At 39.0% G+C, this 19465-nt stretch overlaps 1 protein-coding gene across 1 annotated transcript; it reads left to right on the forward strand.

The window, feature by feature from the left end:
- Positions 1-1426: 1426 nt before the first annotated feature.
- LOC137391635 (uncharacterized) lies at positions 1427-19454 on the forward strand. The gene is made up of 20 exons (XM_068078155.1): positions 1427-1945; positions 2300-3401; positions 3720-3854; positions 4573-4814; positions 5924-6106; positions 7198-7345; positions 10834-10914; positions 11687-11883; positions 12158-12323; positions 12423-12533; positions 12663-12814; positions 13359-13423; positions 13731-13870; positions 14377-14606; positions 16069-16179; positions 16305-16435; positions 17334-17510; positions 18139-18251; positions 18591-18713; positions 18817-19454. The coding sequence occupies exons 1-20, from the start codon at positions 1427-1429 to the stop codon at positions 19032-19034; spliced, it is 4344 nt and encodes a 1447-aa protein (XP_067934256.1). The 3' UTR covers positions 19035-19454.
- The last annotated feature ends 11 nt before the right edge of the window (positions 19455-19465 follow it).

A 19465-nucleotide genomic window follows, 5' to 3' on the forward strand; every position in this document is an offset into this window, starting at 1 on the left:
TCGGCATTTATTAATATCTATTGAGTCATGTATCATCACAACCAGTCGTTCATCATGTCTCTATATGCCTACAATTTATTTGGCTTTTTTGCTCTGTGACTATAGTAAACCAGTACAATGTAAGGTGTTTTACTAAATGATTAATTAGTGGCAATTAGGAAAATAAATGCAGAGCCATAACTTTGTATGTAAAGTGCTGGTGAAATCAATAGCCATCAGATTGACATTGCTAGCCTGTGTGATGTTAAACAAAATGCCTGGAGGATTTCAGCCAAATAATATTCAGCTGCATTCTAGTCTTTTCTACTCTTGTACAGTAGTTTGCATACACTCATTACACTTTGAACAAATCATTGTCTAAAAGCTATAGATGACCATGCTGAAGGTATCTTGGCTGATTGTTATAATGTTATAGTGGTGAGAGGAAAATCACCTGGCAGACAATGCGGTGGTTGTTTGATTGCTTTGCTAGTAGATCTTGAATAGGTGAATATACCGGTTGGTCGTTACGGGTCATTGCTGTTTCCATCCAATGCTCATCTCCTCATTCTTTTGCCAACTTGCCTATTTTCGCACACTATTGGTTGAAGCAATTATGCATTGAGTAATAGCTCTACTGATACAAATTGCTTTAAGACTTTCATCTAGGCTGCAGGCGTCATATTCTGACAAAATAACTGGATAGCTAACATAGTCACCTATAATAGTACAGTATATGCATAGATGGAGTAGGCTTTACCTGACAGCTACCGAGCATACTAATTATGATAACAGTCTACACTATTTGCTCGCATCAATTTGTCCATGTAGTAGTACACGTAAACTCCTACTGGAAGAAGCTGAAACAAACTTTTGCCGTTTTTCTTTGCGGTATAGATAATTAGATGCTTACTATCATAGCTCTGGTTTAACCTACCAAGATCTCATTCTTTCTGGCTGTTATAAGAACCTTCAGCCTATCTCTTGCTGCTATGTGCTCAAGTAAGGCAATTCTCTTAGATGTCAAGAATGAGCAATATGAAAACGTGTAACATCGCTTTTGGGTTGGGCTAACAACTGAAGTACAACTGCTTGATGCCTATAAATATATTACCACTCATCAATACTTAATCAATGAGCAAACTTGCTTTTCAGCTATGTTTCCTCTTGTAGTGCGTTTAATTGATATAATTCACTTTAGCCGTCTGAGTTATTACTGTTCTTCTAGACTATTTTATGTTTTTATTTAACACTGACCTTGGGCTAGACTGTTGTGTCATGGGCTGATAGCGGTACTCGCTTGCATTGTATCATAGGCAGAAACGTGCCTTGTGCTAAGTGCAGGCTGAATGTAATATCCTATTTCTTTAGATCTGATGTGCGGCACGGAGAGGAAGAGGGGCACTCCGCAGTCTGGGAATAGTGTCAGCAGGTAAATAGTCATGTCATGGCTAGTACAAGAGACCTAAACAAACCCCTGAAGAAGCGAAAAGCTATCAATGTCTCTACTACATTCCCGACCGAGAAAAAGCCAGTAATTGACTTGCAGGAATGGATTGGTGCACCGATACTAGCCAAGTATGGTTCTGGTGAATTTGTTTACCGACCAGGCAGGATACAGACTTGCCCTTCAGCCGGTTCGGTTGAAGTTCTTCTTGATAGACCAGCAAAGACTATCGTGTACTCGGATGTTTTGTCTTCTCTTGATATCCTTAGCAACCACCCGCCCGCAGCTGTCCTCGTCAACGAAGGCTTGCCTGTCTGTTTTAAGGAAAAAACAGATGACAACTTGTTTGTTGTGGGCAAAGTGAAGGAAGTGAGCGCTGGACCACCTTTAAAATGCCTCGTTAACTCAAAGATCCTACCCCAGGATGTATGGGTAAACAGAGCTAATATTCGACTGCTGCAGACTCCATGGCATGATGAGACCAAGGAGTGTGGAGTAGGACAACTCACCAGTGCCTCGGTATGTATCATGGCTCATATGCTCATCGAGACTGCGCGGTAGCAGTTAGCCACAGGCATGGCTAGTTTGTACTTTTATTTACTTGAGTGGATAGCCGGTTGTACTAGAGTAGTCAATTTGAGATAAAGCGTGTAAGATATTCTGATTGATATAGCCAAGGTCAAAAGCTAGGTTAGAGCCATGCATTGCTGCAGCTAGTAGCTGCTATACATTTATGCAAGTTCGCTTTTTCTAGATTTAGTCTTTGCTGGCACTGCCTTGTGAGTTTATAAAAAGTGCAGCTATATACACTTTTTATCATAATAACTCGTGTTAATAGTTGTTTAATTTTTTGTTGTTTTATTGGCTTGGCAGGAACAGCAGCCATCTCCTGACAGTGAAACGGAAGAAGAGCTACGGAAGGTCACACGTTCACCGACATCTCGTTGTACTTCTCCCGCTGCCGCGCATGGACTCATGAAACCTCCCAAGAAGCGCTCGTCTTCCAGGAGTAAAAGTGTTCAGTCGACGGACAGTGGGCGGGCATCTACTCCAAGGACATCTCCTTTTAAATACAAGAAGGGAGAGATAGTCTCCACCCCTAATGGCATTAGAAAAAAGTTTAATGGAAAGCAATGGAGGAGGTTGTGCTCGAGGGAAAGCTGCAGTAAGGAGTCACAGCGTCGAGGTTACTGTTCACGGCACCTGTCTCTCAAGGGGAAGTCAGCTCGTGGTGACAGTATAGACTATGATGTTAGTTCTGGGCGGAGTTGTGATACTTCCCCTCTGGCTGATTTTTCTGCTTCTAGTAGTCGACTTAACTCAGCAAATGAATTTGATGAAAAGGATGCTGCAAGCATGCTGGTCTCGCTGTCTACTCCTACAGTTGGCTCTCAATCAGCCACTCCGGCATCGCATTCAATATCTGCCCCTCCTTCCGTTATGATAGGTTCCTTGGCCACACCTCGCAACTCCATTGTCTCACCCACTCGTGGGTTTCCCGGATTCGTACCAATCTCTCCACAACAAGGAAAAACCAATGTTCTTACATCACCTCCTTTAAGGCCATGGGCTAATGGTATGCCGGTGGCCCTGCCAAAGCCAGACAAAGCATATTCGGGAGGCTGGTCGCGCGTCTCTCCTGGCCAGCAGCTGTCCAACACTCCACAACTTAACAATAACAATGCTTTAAGCATTTCTTCAGCTACATTCATTAATGCTCAACCAGCAATTCCGTCCATAGGAGAGTCGAGTGTTACTCCAGGCAGCAGTTCTGTTACCGCTGACCGCTACAGATCAGATTCAGGGATAGATGTTTCGTGTAACAGTACTGTAAACAGTCCTGCAATGAGGTCTGTAATTGTATCCCCTAGCTACAAGAGCCCGCAGGCAAAGCTGGACCCGTGGAGCATGGCTCCCAAAGAAAAGCCAGTCATATCCAGTGCTGTTCAACAGAGCCAGCCAGCTAGTGCGTCAGGTAAGATTGACGGTATGTGTTCACACGGTAAACCAATTTCATTGATACTGGCCTATTCATATCATGACTAGCTGACCCTGTCGATCGCCTCCACAATGTTGTCTGTAGAGCAGGCTCTCCGGTGTCCTCTCGTCTTTTCATGTCACATTTTGTTACTACATTTCCTTCATGCTGGTCTGTCTGTTCTGGTTTAGCTCTCTTAATAGTCATGCTTGGTACTAGCTCTGACAATGTTGGTACACCGATGCATTCTGCCTTCAACATCAGAGAATGCTATAAAGATTTACTACTCGCTAGAAGACTAAATTTGCTTTGCAGATGACTGTGATGAAGTGATACCTGTGTATAAGTGGCATGTCCTTGTGCCATGTATGATTAAACATATGGCTACGCAAACTACAGACATGACACCGTGGAACATGAGTATGATGGAGGAAGGAACAGTGAGCTGTGGTGAGTCTGCCATGAACCCCGTTCGGTTCTCTAGTTACGGGCTACTAGTGCTAGTTCATTTAAGCAAGACTACCGTGAATGGTAGATCGCTTCATTAGGCATGCTCTGACAACCTCGATGCCATAAAGGTCTGAAATTAGCCAAGAACCAACACTCTTGGTGGGTGGCCTGCTCATAATGAATAATAGACATTGGCCTATTTGCTACTTGTATACATTTGCTATATCTATTTGTGTAGAAAATAAGACCACCCTCCCTTTTTCACCCAATATTGCCATGACCAAACGTTCACCCTACATCTGGCATATTCAGTTCTAGCATTTCACTGTTTACTCAGTTTGTCCATGGGCGGTATTGCGAATTCAAGCTTGCATATTAATTATTTTGAAGAAATCAATTTTCTGCTGTAAAGAGCATTTTGAAGCCCTAGCTTGTCTGCAAAAACCTTATGTCTGACGAGTTCTGTGTTTGTTATCTATAACTCCCCGTCTCCCATTCTATGACCTCACCAGTGTTTTGAAACTTTGTGTAGCTTATGTTTTGATTTGGTCAGATAGAAGTGTTGCTAATCTCTGTCATATTTCCATTTTGGGTTTCCTGCCATAAGAGAAGTATATGAGGTTAAACCTTTGATTTGGTGCTTCATTGCTGCCGGCCTAACTGCTTCAAATTCAACTAAGTCAATCCTTCTAGCTTTTGTGTTCAATTCTGCTTTTAGCTGATAAAACAAGAGACAAATGCCTGGATACTGTGACAGCTAGTGGCTATAAAGAACCTGGTTCCTACAGGGAGCCTGTAAGCGAAACACTATCGGACGAGGAGTTGCTGGATGTTGGTTGCGAGTGTGGAGATGATGTGTTCACAGATAGCAAGCCGTCTGCGCTGGAAGAAGTGAAAAAGGAAGACATCGTTCAAGCGGCTCCCGCCTCTCGCAAGGAGGATTATCCTAGCTTTAAGAAGGTGAGCTAAATATAAAAGTTTGACAAAAAATCGAAGGAATGTTGCAGATCTCTGAGACTATCCAACAGTTGAATTATTCAAGTAAACATTTAATAGTACTTTCTTATAGTAACTTCTAATAGTCACTTTCTCTTTGGTGGCATAGTTGAGCAGAGTAGTGAGATTAGATCATGCTTATACAGTGTTCATATTGCCAATATTAAGGACTAGCTTTCTTCATTCGACTCACTTCTAATGCAGATAATTCCAAAAGCAACTAAGGCTGTTTTTACAAGGCAGCCTGAGACAGCACCAACTAGTGGGTCTCTGGCTGAACCAATAATTAATAAAGCCTTAGAAGGCGTGAGCCACCATTTTTTATCTCCAGTGATCTTCATCAAGGACACAGAGCTATCCCTTAGCTTCCTTTTACTATAGTTATTGTAGTCAAGGAGCATCGATACTTTCACTATTGTTTCGTCTACCCATGATTCGACTTGAAAGTGAGTATGTAGCATAGTATGTAGTAATTGACAAAAATGCCTTATACACTAAAGAGCAGCGAATACAAACCACTAGCGATCCACCTGGAATGAGCCAGATTTTATTTTCACAAGACACTCTCATTGGCTAGCCTCAATCTGTCTTACACCGACTGGTGTAAAACTTCAAATATAACTGCTGGTCTGATGATATCATAAATTTTATTCTCTGATGATTCCTTGTTGACAAAACTTCTGCAACGTTATCTATATCTGCCCACTCTATATCACTATAACTTGCAATGCCAGCTGTATTTGCTAAAACTTTCACAATCAAATCTATGTCAAGCTGAGGGTTTTACCAACTTATCCAGTTGAATTGTGCAAGTGCTGTATACAAGTGGACTAATGCAAGTGGGACATATGCTAATGCGGGGGGGGGGGGGGGAGAGACAACTATGATCATATGTTCTGTATGCTCTTCTCACACGGTTTTACCACCTTTTTGTGCTAGCTTCGGTCTATCCCTCTCTTTCATCTTTCTTCTGTAGAAAGGCTGGTGCGTAGTGAACAACGTGTTCCTGATGAGTGATGACTTATCGCTCTCTCCTGTATTGCGTAACTTTTTATACTGTTCTTGCTTTACAGCAGGACAAGCTGAAACCACGCCGGCCTATGAATGCATTTCTCATATTCTCCAAAAGGCATCGTGCCTTGGTGCACCAGAGACATCCCAACCACGACAACCGTGCGGTCAGTAAGATATTAGGAGAATGGTGGTATGCAATGGAGGCAGAGTCGAAGGGGAAATACCTCGAGCTGGCCAAACAGGTGAGGAGAGTATTGGCAGCCTGCATACCTAGGTTGTGGGTGACTAATTGATGGTTGGTTGTCGCTGCCGTGGGCCATCGCTGCTGTGGCCCATCGCTGCTGTAGGCTTCTGCGGGTTGTCGCCGCCCCGGTCTGTTGCTACCTCTGGCCACCGCTACTGCGGGTTGTCGCCGCCCCGGTCTGTCCCTACCCGGGCTACCCCTACTGCGGGTTGCCACTTCTGGGGACTTTGCCAAGCAAAGTATGCGCAGCAATTGTAATCAATTAATTATGATGAACGGATCAGTGGCTGCTTTGATAGCTCTCGTCTGTGGAGTAGGTATTCTAGTGGTCCTTTTGTCGCTATAGTGGAACCCTTTGTTCTCTCTCTTACAATTGGCTAATTGCTCAATACAAGGTAGATTGTATAGGCTGCTATTGGATTGTGTTACATAATGAGTCCAGTTCTGTGATCACTATTTATGGAATTCTTTGGAGCAGGCGATACGCAGCGGATGATATGCTTGTCAATCGTCATTGATGAATTCTATGCCATTCTCGTGTCAGACAACTATCAACGTCTAGCGCTCATTCGCTAGACACTTGTGCATTTCTCATAAGAATTCATAACAATTTAAAAGTCCTTACAGAGTTGATATAAGAAGGATGGAAGGATGAGTTGTGTTATAATGATAAGCTGGCTGTGATGAATGTCTTTATTCCCTTGAAATATATCCTTATATACCCTATTTTAATAATTCAACTGAGTCTTGTTAGTATTGCTGTGGTTGTCATACTCACAGATATGATGTGTTATTAATGTTTATAGTGCATTTATAGTGCATTTTAATGTATATAGTACTTTATTTTTGATTTATTCTTTATATTTATATTACTATGTATATTGGATGTCTGTGTGATTGATACAATGGTTAAAATCGCATTTCGGAAGCCAAAAGCTACTGACCTCCGCTATCTCACATTTTGATAAAGCGTTATTTGTCCTTACTATTACAAGATAGCAGTCAATCATCTTCCTTGCAGTTCTTCAACTGCTAGTCTATTTTTAAATGATTGTTCATTTGATATCTACTCTTCTGGTTACCCTTCAGGTTAAAGACGCGCACTTCAAAGCCTATCCGGATTGGAAATGGTCGAACAAAGACAGACGAAAAGACAGTAGCACGTCTACACCTAGACTCAGTACTGCTTCCGATGATGCTGATGAAGAAGAAGCGCATACAGCGGCCCTTTATGAAGGTGAGCGTGGCAGGCCTAGCAAACTGTCTGGCATGACTCGCAGGTGCTTTAAAGCTTGAGTATAGCTATTTTATGGACTGTATCTAACGGTTGTAGCCTGCCATATAATAGGATGAGCAAGCGAATAGAAAGAATATTAATTTATTTGCACTTTACTACGGCCTAGGGAATGTACTTGGAGCAAGGTCGCGCACTAAGTCTATGCAAATTCAATACGTGTCTGTCCCCGCTCCGTGGAGTGTCTCTAGCGAGTGCTCGGAATGCTTCGACCATTCGTCTCAATGGCTCCCTTTGGATGTGATGCCCTCTATAATACGGGTGCGCAGCCTGTGCAGCCTATGCAGCCGAGCAATGGAGTTCTATGGTTGGAGCTGACTGCACTTGCCTCAGTGCACACCGCTTGTCACCTTACAACGCATTGCTATGCAGAAAATTGATAATAGCCCGGGCTAGAGTGTGAACTATTAGGATTGAGGCACTGAGGCAGTCGAGCTGAGATGCCCTTCTTTTATGTATGAAATGTTATGTGTGAGAACTCAGACTCAAAACTTTTGTTGTAGAACACTTATGCTATCGATTAGCCAAGTCTGTTATTGATAGCAAAGTAAATTACACACCACTACATCATATACAACTGCTTCCCCATTGCAATTCCAAACATACTTGTCAGTAGTAGTCTATGCTTTTTCCCTATTCCGAATACTACATTCTCTTCTATATAGTATTATATTATCTCTTTCTCTGTAGTACTATATTATCTCTTTCTCTGTAGTACTATATTCTCTCTTTCTCTGTAGTACTATATTCTCTCTTTCTCTGTAGTACTATATTCTCTCTTTCTCTGTAGTACTATATTCTCTCTTTCTCTGTAGTACTATATTCTCTCTTTCTCTGTAGTACTATATTATCTCTTTCTCTGTAGTACTATATTCTCTCTTTCTCTGTAGTACTATATTCTCTCTTTCTCTGTAGTACTATATTCTCTCTTTCTCTGTAGTACTATATTCTCTCTTTCTCTGTAGTACTATATTCTCTCTTTCTCTGTAGTACTATATTATCTCTTTCTCTGTAGTACTATATTCTCTCTTTCTCTGTAGTACTATATTCTCTCTTTCTCTGTAGTACTATATTCTCTCTTTCTATGTAGTACTATATTCTCTCTTTCTCTGTAGTACTATATTCTCTCTTTCTCTGTAGTACTATATTCTCTTTTTCTCTGTAGTACTATATTCTCTCCTTCTATGTAGTACTGTATTCTTTCTTTCTCTGTAGTACTATATTCTCTCTTTCTCTGTAGTACTATATTCTCTCTTTCTCTGTAGTACTATATTCTCTCTTTCTCTGTAGTACTATATTCTCTCTTTCTCTGTAGTACTATATTCTCTCTTTCTCTGTAGTACTATATTCTCTCTTTCTCTGTAGTACTATATTCTCTCTTTCTCTGTAGTACTATATTCTCTCTTTCTCTGTAGTACTATATTCTCTCTTTCTATGTAGTACTATATTCTCTCTTTCTCTGTAGTACTATATTCTCTCTTTCTCTGTAGTACTATATTCTCTCTTTCTCTGTAGTACTATATTCTCTCCTTCTCTGTACTATATTCTCTCTTTCTCTGTAGTACTATATTCTCTCTTTCTCTGTAGTACTATATTCTCTCTTTCTCTGTAGTACTATATTCTCTCTTTCTCTGTAGTACTATATTCTCTCTTTCTCTGTAGTACTATATTCTCTCTTTCTCTGTAGTACTATATTCTCTCTTTCTCTGTAGTACTATATTCTCTCTTTCTCTGTAGTACTATATTCTCTCTTTCTCTGTAGTACTATATTCTCTCTTTCTCTGTAGTACTATATTCTCTCTTTCTCTGTAGTACTATATTCTCTCTTTCTCTGTAGTACTATATTCTCTCTTTCTCTGTAGTACTATATTCTCTCTTTCTCTGTAGTACTATATTCTCTCTTTCTCTGTAGTACTATATTCTCTCTTTCTCTGTAGTACTATATTCTCTCTTTCTCTGTAGTACTATATTCTCTCTTTCTCTGTAGTACTATATTCTCTCTTTCTCTGTAGTACTATATTCTCTCTTTCTCTGTAGTACTATATTCTCTCTTTCTCTGTAGTACTATATTCTCTCTTTCTCTGTAGTACTATATTCTCTCTTTCTCTGTAGTACTATATTCTCTCTTTCTCTGTAGTACTATATTCTCTCTTTCTCTGTAGTACTATATTCTCTCTTTCTCTGTAGTACTATATTCTCTCTTTCTCTGTAGTACTATATTCTCTCTTTCTCTGTAGTACTATATTCTCTCTTTCTCTGTAGTACTATATTCTCTCTTTCTCTGTAGTACTATATTCTCTCTTTCTCTGTAGTACTATATTCTCTCTTTCTCTGTAGTACTATATTCTCTCTTTCTCTGTAGTACTATATTCTCTCTTTCTCTGTAGTACTATATTCTCTCTTTCTCTGTAGTACTATATTCTCTCTTTCTCTGTAGTACTATATTCTCTCTTTCTCTGTAGTACTATATTCTCTCTTTCTCTGTAGTACTATATTCTCTCTTTCTCTGTAGTACTATATTCTCTCTTTCTCTGTAGTACTATATTCTCTCTTTCTCTGTAGTACTATATTCTCTCTTTCTCTGTAGTACTATATTCTCTCTTTCTCTGTAGTACTATATTCTCTCTTTCTCTGTAGTACTATATTCTCTCTTTCTCTGTAGTACTATATTCTCTCTTCTCTGTAGTACTATATTCTCTCTTTCTCTGTAGTACTATATTCTCTCTTTCTCTGTAGTACTATATTCTCTCTTTCTCTGTAGTACTATATTCTCTCTTTCTCTGTAGTACTATATTCTCTCTTTCTCTGTAGTACTATATTCTCTCTTTCTCTGTAGTACTATATTCTCTCTTTCTCTGTAGTACTATATTCTCTCTTTCTCTGTAGTACTATATTCTCTCTTTCTCTGTAGTACTATATTCTCTCTTTCTGTAGTACTATATTCTCTCTTTCTATGTAGTACTATATTCTCTCTTTCTCTGTAGTACTATATTCTCTCTTTCTCTGTAGTACTATATTCTCTTTTTCTCTGTAGTACTATATTCTCTCCTTCTATGTAGTACTGTATTCTCTCTTTCTCTGTAGTACTATATTCTCTCTTTCTCTGTAGTACTATATTCTCTCTTTCTCTGTAGTACTATATTCTCTCTTTCTCTGTAGTACTATATTCTCTCTTTCTATGTAGTACTATATTCTCTCTTTCTCTGTAGTACTATATTCTCTCTTTCTCTGTAGTACTATATTCTCTCCTTCTCTGTACTATATTCTCTCTTTCTCTGTAGTACTATATTCTCTCTTTCTCTGTAGTACTATATTCTCTCTTTCTCTGTAGTACTATATTCTCTCTTTCTCTGTAGTACTATATTCTCTCTTTCTCTGTAGTACTATATTCTCTCCTTCTATTAAGTACTATATTCTCTTTTTCTATATAGCTATTGAAAAAGATGACACTGTGGATCTGCCTTTGTTTGACGTCACCAAGTCTAGCTATGACAAAACCTACAAGGTTACAGGTAGGTTCATTGGCGTGCTTTGGCCTAGAGTCACAGGACAATGATCCTGTTACTAGTTATAGATAGGCTGTTGTTACTAGTTATAGATAGGCTGCTGTTACTAGTTATAGATAGGGTGCTGTTACTAGTTATAGATAGGCTGCTGTTACTAGTTATAGATAGGGTGCTGTTACTAGTTATAGATAGGGTGCTGTTACTAGTTATAGATAGGCTGCTGTTACTAGTTATAGATAGGGTACTGTTACTAGTTATAGATAGGCCGCTGTTACTAGTTATAGATAGGCCGCTGTTACTAGTTATAGATAGGCTGCTGTTCCTAGTTATAGATAGGCTGCTGTTACTAGTTATAGATAGGGTGCTGTTACTAGTTATAGATAGGGTGCTGCTACTAGTTATAGATAGGCTGCTGTTACTAGTTATAGATAGGCTGCTGTTACTAGTTATAGATAGGCTACTGTTACTAGTTATAGATAGGCTGCTGTTACTAGTTATAGATTGGCTGCTGTTACTAGTTATAGATAGGCTGCTGTTACTAGTTATAGATAGGGTGCTGTTACTAGTTATAGATAGGGTGCTGTTACTAGTTATAGATAGGCTGCTGTTACTAGTTATAGATAGGCTGCTGTTACTAGTTATAGATAGGGTGCTGTTACTAGTTATAGTTAGGCTGCTGTTACCACTTAAAGAGATGATACTAGTAACTATGACTCTATGCTGATTCTGTTGATTTTACAAATGTGTAGATAGTGTTTCTAATTGTTCAAATTTGCAGCCAATGACAGTGACACTGAAAGTGCTGATGAGAACTCCGATGCACATTGTGAGTTGAATGAAGACATGCGCGTTAGACAAGACACAAAGTTTGTCGGAGAAGGCAATTCTTATAACCTGGTGACCGGCCATGAGTCTCATGTATCTATTCCTGTGTCGCCCGAAGGAACCCTCAGACCCAAGCCTATCAAAGTTGAGGTTAGTAAATGATGACATTTCTCTTTTTTCCACCTTTCCCTGCTCTTTCAATCCAAATTCATTTTGCTCATTACCAAATCTCTGAGCTGCTATGGGAGTTCTCTGCTCCTATGAGCATCCATCCTTTTGCAAGCATCATGTGTTTATTGGTGAACCATTATAGAACATTTGACTATGGCCTGCCATGCTCAATGTTACTAGCTCCCTCTGAATATCTTCTGCAGACGGGGCCGCATCACGTCTTGTCTATCTTCTTTTTCATCTCTTTTTACAGGACAGCAAAACCCTCTCTCCGCCAAGACCATCCAGTAATGGAAGCTTTCATCCAACTGCTTCTGTCTTCAAGGTGCATCCTTCTCGATGTGATGGCAGCGTTAGTACTGAATCAAAAACTTACACTGGCAGTCAACTACTAAACCAGCACCAAGACCTCAATGCGGGTGAGTTTGCCTAGCAACCATGCGCAACCGTGGTTTTATGTAATCTTTAAAAGGCATTGAAAGTAGCTTGCAAGTGTGCCGTACACTTGTCTCTTGCAGAGGGCAGAGCCATGACTCCTCTGGCATCTCAACATGCAACTCCATCAGACAAATCAGCGATGCCATTCACGAGTGCTCTTCATCCAGTGCAGCTCAAGAGATATCTGGATGGTGGGTGGATTCTTAAACTGCACTTCATCTTCCATCAATCATCTTATGTCAGTACCATTGTCTGGCAGACCCGCTTCCATCTGCTCTTTCATTATTTACAAGGCTAGTATTTTTTGCCATGTCATGTAGCTGCGCTCCCTCCCATTGGAACTGATGCCCAAGAGATGAAAGATGGCGCAAAGAAAAGCCTTACACCAATGCAGTGCGTTCTGCCATGGACTGTAAACAACTCTGTAGGCACCGTCATGTCGCTGCCAGGCACCCAGTACCAGCCTCAGCAGGTACTCGCTCACCGCTCTAGCATTAGGCCAATAAACCTGTTTCCCCAGCTGTTGTTAAAAATTTGTGTAGCCTTTCCTTATTCAAAACTTGATAATTTTTGTTTGGTGTGATTTGGGAAATATTTCCATTTAAAATAAATTTAGAGCCAATGAAGAAAAACTTCCTCCTCTTCGTGCAGGTTTATAGTTGTGTATGAAGTTGAAATCAAATTCTCCTTTTCTTTCTCTATAAATAACATAACATAATAGCATAACAGTCACTGCTTTTGTGCAACTTTTGTACTTCATCCTTAGTCATTGTCCTTGACCTTCATCTGTAAGATTAAGGGTCCTAAGTAACTTGATACCAACGTTAAATGTGAAGATACTAGAGAAAAGGCTAAATAAGCCAGTAGTACCAGGGCAGTGATAGTAGGCTGTTTGAAATTTACTGAACTACTTTTAAACCCCTACAAAGGCTTGAATAGTAAAGTGTTAGTTTTGTTAGGGTCTGAAAGCATGATTTTGCCACTTCTTTTGTCACAACTTTATCGTCATATTTTAGGCACATCCCCAAAGTCATAGCTTCACCACTACTTCTAACAGGCACTTCCTTTCTTCATCGCCAAGGTACCTTACACGTGTTCTTCCTTTAGACATGCGCATTTAACCTCTAAATTGCTAGACTCCTGTGCTATGTCTTTATAGCCATGATCGTCTGGACGGATGCGGATGCATTTACTATCCTATATGCATTTAGTTTCCAACAATTTTGTGCCTTCAGTTAAATAAAACATTTTTCTCGGTGTTTCTAGATTGCTCTGTCTTGTCATTGCTGATTCTATTTGTTAAATCAAAATTTCTATTATTGAATTTTTTTCTTCAATTTGATACTCCTATAGTTGCTCTATATAAGCATTCACTCTCCTGTTGGCAGCAGTTTATCTCCGAAAACACACACAGTGCCAGCGATATCTAAGAGTTCGCAGCCAGTTATGGGGCAAGCCACCACTTTCTCTGCTTGGTCGCTGGCTGAAAAACCAAAACATGCGCTACCGGTTCACTCGCCTTATCAAGGTAGTGTAAAACATATCCCAAATCACGCTTCCCTACAGATCTGTCAATTTGGTGGCTATTTCATCATGTATATACTGGTTTCACGCAAGAACTCTTGAAGAATTACACATCATCTGTAGACAATTGCATGTACCCCATTATAGTAGTGAGACTTTTGTGGTTATATTCTAAATTGCGGATGTAGACCACATATTGATGTAATATTTTTGTTCAACCTGGAAACCTGAAGTAACGCTACCATGTAACCATGTAACGTTATCATGTAACATTATCAATGTAACCATGTAATGCTATCATGTGACCATGTAAAGCTATCATGTAACCATGTAATGCTATCATGTAACCATGTAACGCTATCATGTAACCATGTAACGCTATCATGTAACCATGTAACACTATCATGTAACCATGTAATGCTATCATTTAACGCTACAGGCTTGCTTGTCACAGGTGCTACTTCAAGTCAAACCCAATATTTTTAATCTCGTTCCCTCATTGACTAGCAGGTCTGGCTACCGATCGTACAAGTCCCGAGTGTTCTCAACTTCCTACCACCAAGATCACCGGAAAGGCTGATGTTGGTTATGTCAAGGACAACAAGAAGGTGATGCCTCAACAAAAGGTGAAGGCGATCACTGCCAATGTGCCATTAATTTCTTCATCTGAGGCCCTGCCTCGAGATTTGAACAGGCCATTAGATGACTTGTCAAGAGGTTGTTATAGCGAGGATTTAAAGGTATGTGAAGACTGAAAATTGTCATTTTGTTTCATGGCTGCTTGTGTCAGGTGCCACATGACTTATGACTTGGCTTATGTACTTTTCTGGATATCTTCAGTTCAGTTTGATGCACTAAAATGCTCTGTTTCGTTGCCTGTCTGTTAAATTTTATTTAGCATCTACGATGTGCTCCTAAAGATACCCTCATATAGTGTGTTTAATACAGTGATACCTTCTTATAGTCTGTTTAGTTTCGGTGTATTTTTTCAATAATTGCTTAATGTCAACTTTGATCCCACGACCAAACGAGCAGAGCGAAGTTTGAGAGTTTTTATGATAAATGCATGTGCACACAACTTACGAAAATTATTCATCAACAATGAGACAAACCCTTGTTTTGAAATCTCATCAACAAATTTAACCATCGTTTTGTAGAGTCGTTAAAGTATAATAACGATACAAAACACATACAAACCTATTTAAATATGTTACCAAGTTTTTGTAAACCGTCGTTATTATCTTAAAACTTACCCATCTGATCGGATTATACGCAAATAGACAGATTTATTTGGACGAAAATTGCCACAAGACGCTTGAAAAGCTCGGTTTAATAAAAGTTAAGACCAAAAATTGAAACGCCAATAAAGCCGTGCGACAGATAGTAGAACTATTTAGCAGTGCGCATTTCACAAGAAAATCTTGCTAATTTCACCAGTCTATGGCCTTGTTTACTTGTAATCGAATTTATTCGAAGGTTTCTGAAATAAATGTAGACCGTTTGAGGCGTAGACCGATTTACAGGTACGAAATTGTGGTACACAGTTTATCAGCCTATGTTTTTTTGTCCAATCACCGAAGGTTTCATTGAACTATTTAAAACGTTAACCAAAATTCTTTACAACTTATGTAGAAGCTAGGGTCGAACTACAATGCCCCTTTATGACGAGGCATTCTTCTTGATCTAGCATGGGGTTTGACAATACACAAGAGTCAAGGTCCTGCCACGGCTAAAGCTGTCATTGATATAGGCCACCACGTAATGACCGCTGGAATATCTAGAGTTCGAAACATCAATGACTTGTTAACAACTTCGCTAGGGAGCGCATCACTCGATTAGCTATCAATGACCAAATCTTACAACGCAAAAGAGAGGAGACTAGACTGCGCGACATTTAACAGATACTGTATAGCCTACTTATAACAGATATTGTAATATCAACAATTAACCAATTACTTGTATACCTGGTTTCAACCCAACATTACCTCCAAAATAAATTGTTAGTAGCACCTTTTTAGAGTCGTGCTCCCTCAAATTTATTTTATATCATCTCAAACAAGTCTCATTTACACTATACTCTGTCAATTCCTGCTGAGAACTACTTTTTCAACAATCAACAGTACCCTTTCTTTTTTCCATTATCACTTTGGTCGTGGGCTGTATGACAGTGGAATTTCTAGTTATTTTTATTCCTTTTTATAGAAGAATGGTAGTTCTAGTAGGACAACTAGTGGCATGCTAGAAAGTCAAAGAGAGGATTCATTAATAGATGTCACCGACACCAAAGCCATCAATAATCTATCAATCTCCAAGGTAAGATAAATCCCAATTTTTGTGATATGCGCTGCTGGCCTTTTTGATGTATTTAACAACCATGCCTTGGAATATTTATTTCTTATGATATTACTTTTTTATTTCTTACGTTTGGTCATTTTTAGAAAAGTAAAAAGATACCGCCACCACTCGCTCTCCCCAACCATATAGCAGATGAAGGATCGACTAAAGTTAACAGCAGCCCCCTTCGAAGTGGTACCTTTTTTAAAAAGACGATAGACACTGAACGAGACAGGTATTTATTTTCATATATACTTAAGTAATCTTTTTTATTTAAATTTGCAGCATTTACAAGGTACTAAGGGGAACCCTTGTGCCACATTGACCAATTTTGAATCAAATTGACCAAAAATTTTGAATTAATCTAAAAATCAATGGATAATGGAAGTTATCTATAACGTTCTCCAACTGCCACTAGTAATACTGTCATTATGAAAACTGTGTTTCTATGATAGGCTGAAAGTATACTTTAATCTTGTAGCAAAACCACAATATGGCCATCGAATATCTCACTTGACTTCCATAATTGTTTAGAGTGTTGTTAAAATCGCTTCAACAATTCTTCATTAAGCAAATATTTTGATTGAGACAGAGTTTTCAAAAACACATGTCTAGACGACCTACATGTACCGTACACGTAAAAACTTCGATAGCATTTTTCTCTTCGAGCAAAAATATTTTGCGACAATTTTATGTCTAAAGGCTACATGTATACCCTATTGGAAATCCAATTTTTAAAATATTTTCACTGCAATTTTGTTCAGTCTGTTAAGAACTATTAGATGTTCAATTGTTATTATATTAATATTTAATAATATTGTTTAATACGATTGCCATTATGACATTTCTTGTCATTTATTAAAAAAGATTTGAGGTTATGTGCTCCTTCCTAACTCAATATTTGTTTCATTTTCAAATAATAATTTTTTTTTCTTTTACGAGAGTATAGCTCTTCAAAGCTCAACATGATATTTGTTAGTCTGTCTAGTTTTATGTAATAGCTAAATTATCACCACTTAGCATGTGCTACATACTCATCTTAGAGAATTTATATTAATGATGGAAAAGACAGTAGGCGTGCTATGGTGATTGATGCTATTATTAGCTTGTGTTTGAGTGTGAAAACATTTTAGGGTACTTGAGAAGGTAAACTTTGAAAGTAAGTTTGACCAGCTGCCAGAGTTTCAACCAGAGAAAGTAGATGGTTCCAGTGTTTCCCCTAGTCCTAGCTTACTCTTTGCCGGCTTGCGTAAGAGAAAATTGGAAGGAGGCATAGATAGCCCAGCATCGGTGCAGATCTCAGGTTCCAGGTCAGATTAAAAACATGCAACCTATACTCATACAATCAGAATACTTCTACATTGCTAGAGACACTTTTCGTTTTATCGATAAGATAACTGGTCATCAATCTAGCAGAAATGTCTCTCCAACAATGTAAAAGGTCTCTACCATTATTTCTTGTTCTACAATTACTTCGGTAATGTTTACTATTTTTACACTTTACTTCACAAATAATTTTTATGCCAACTTTATTTGCCCCTATTGTGAGTACACAGACCTATACTGTATATGCATGTATATATAGCTTTTGCTATTTCATGGCTAACAAGTTATGGTAGGGAACTCTCATCACTAGTTATTTTGTAATGAATTTAGCATGTTTTTATGAGAATGTTCACATAGGTAATGTGTACCTGCCAGTGGATATCTATCTACATGTACATACTAAGATAGTTCTTTGTGGACCAGCCAATAAATATCAATCTAAAAACCAATATATTCCTACGTGGCCCAGCCAATAGATATCTCTGCACTATTGTATTTCCATGTAGACCACCCAATAGATATCTATGAACCGTTATATTCCTGTGTAGAGTGACCAATAGATATCTACCACTACTAAATTCCAACCGCTTATATGATGTGACCCTGTTGTAGCAATGCAACTCCAAGTCATTGTACTCCCCAGACATTGAGCAGACAATTCTTTGGACATGACTTCAGCATAGAGCATGCCGGCGATGCTCACAGGTTCCCTGCACATTACCGAGGTACTATATTATAAAGTTGGTTTTAGAGAACATCGTTTCGGTGATTACGCATGATGTATATGTTATGGTCTGATGGATTCATGATTTTGGTTTTTGGACTGCCTAGTGAAGATTTCAAAGCTTGAAGATTCATTGGCTGTATAAGAATATGCGCCTCACCTATATACATCAATTTGAACCCTTTTCAGTCATTGCACTCAGTCAAACTGGAATATTTTGAATCTGACGCTTTGAGAAATATATCCAGTACACAGTATATCCATTATTCGCAAAGCTGGTTTGAAATCATGATTATTTTCTGTAAGCCAACAATCATCTGAGACTGTAAATATTATGTAGACATTGGAGATTCTCCGATGACACCAAGTTCCCCTGCTTCCTACTCAGCCTCGAGACGTGTTCTAGATCAGAGACGTAACTTAGTAGCGCAATTGTTTGAGCAGCACGGCTTGTTTCCTAGCGGTATGTCAAAATGCTTACTTTATGGAGTATAGAGAGCACATGCGTGCATGTCCGTACACTTTGGAAGGTTATCTGTTACAGGTGTGATTAAATATTGTTGTAGGAGAAGCCACGAGTGCATTTTTTTCTGAACACAAGGATATATTTGTGACGAAGGGCACACTCCAGTTGAAAATACGCGAGGTTAGGCAGAAAATGAAAGGAGGCCAAAACAATGCGGAGCATTTGATAGAGGCCTCAGAGAGCAGAACCTCTCCCAGACCTAGCCCACCCTCCGTCAGCAGCCAACAACACCATGTAGTAGTTCCACCGGGAGATTAAGTCTTGTGTCCAACAGCAATCACCAATCAATCAAAATTATTCTGCTACAGAAACATCACAAATTAATGAAACCGCTCAACACATGTGTTCTATTTCCTAGGGATTTGTTGCACCACCTCCACGTAGTGTCATTCCTCTAATGACGCACAGTTGAAGTGCTTCATTTTTCTTAAAGTACAATGAGCAGTCCAATGCTACATTGTATATCTTGATATCAAATATCCCAGAAAGTATATTTTATTTTTGCTTTGTAACGTTTGCTCACTAAATAAGATTATTTTTTGTTTCGCATGGAGGTTGATTTTAATTGGACGTTTTATATGAAACATTTTTATGGCCAAGAGAGTGCAAGTCCCAAGACTGCAATTCATTATTTTGATACAATTTTACAGTTGCGAGGCGGATGTATCTCACATGCTGTAGGGAGTTGC

Source organism: Watersipora subatra, chromosome 1 (assembly GCF_963576615.1).
Source record: "Watersipora subatra chromosome 1, tzWatSuba1.1, whole genome shotgun sequence".
Taxonomy (NCBI): Eukaryota; Metazoa; Bryozoa; class Gymnolaemata; order Cheilostomatida; family Watersiporidae; genus Watersipora; species Watersipora subatra.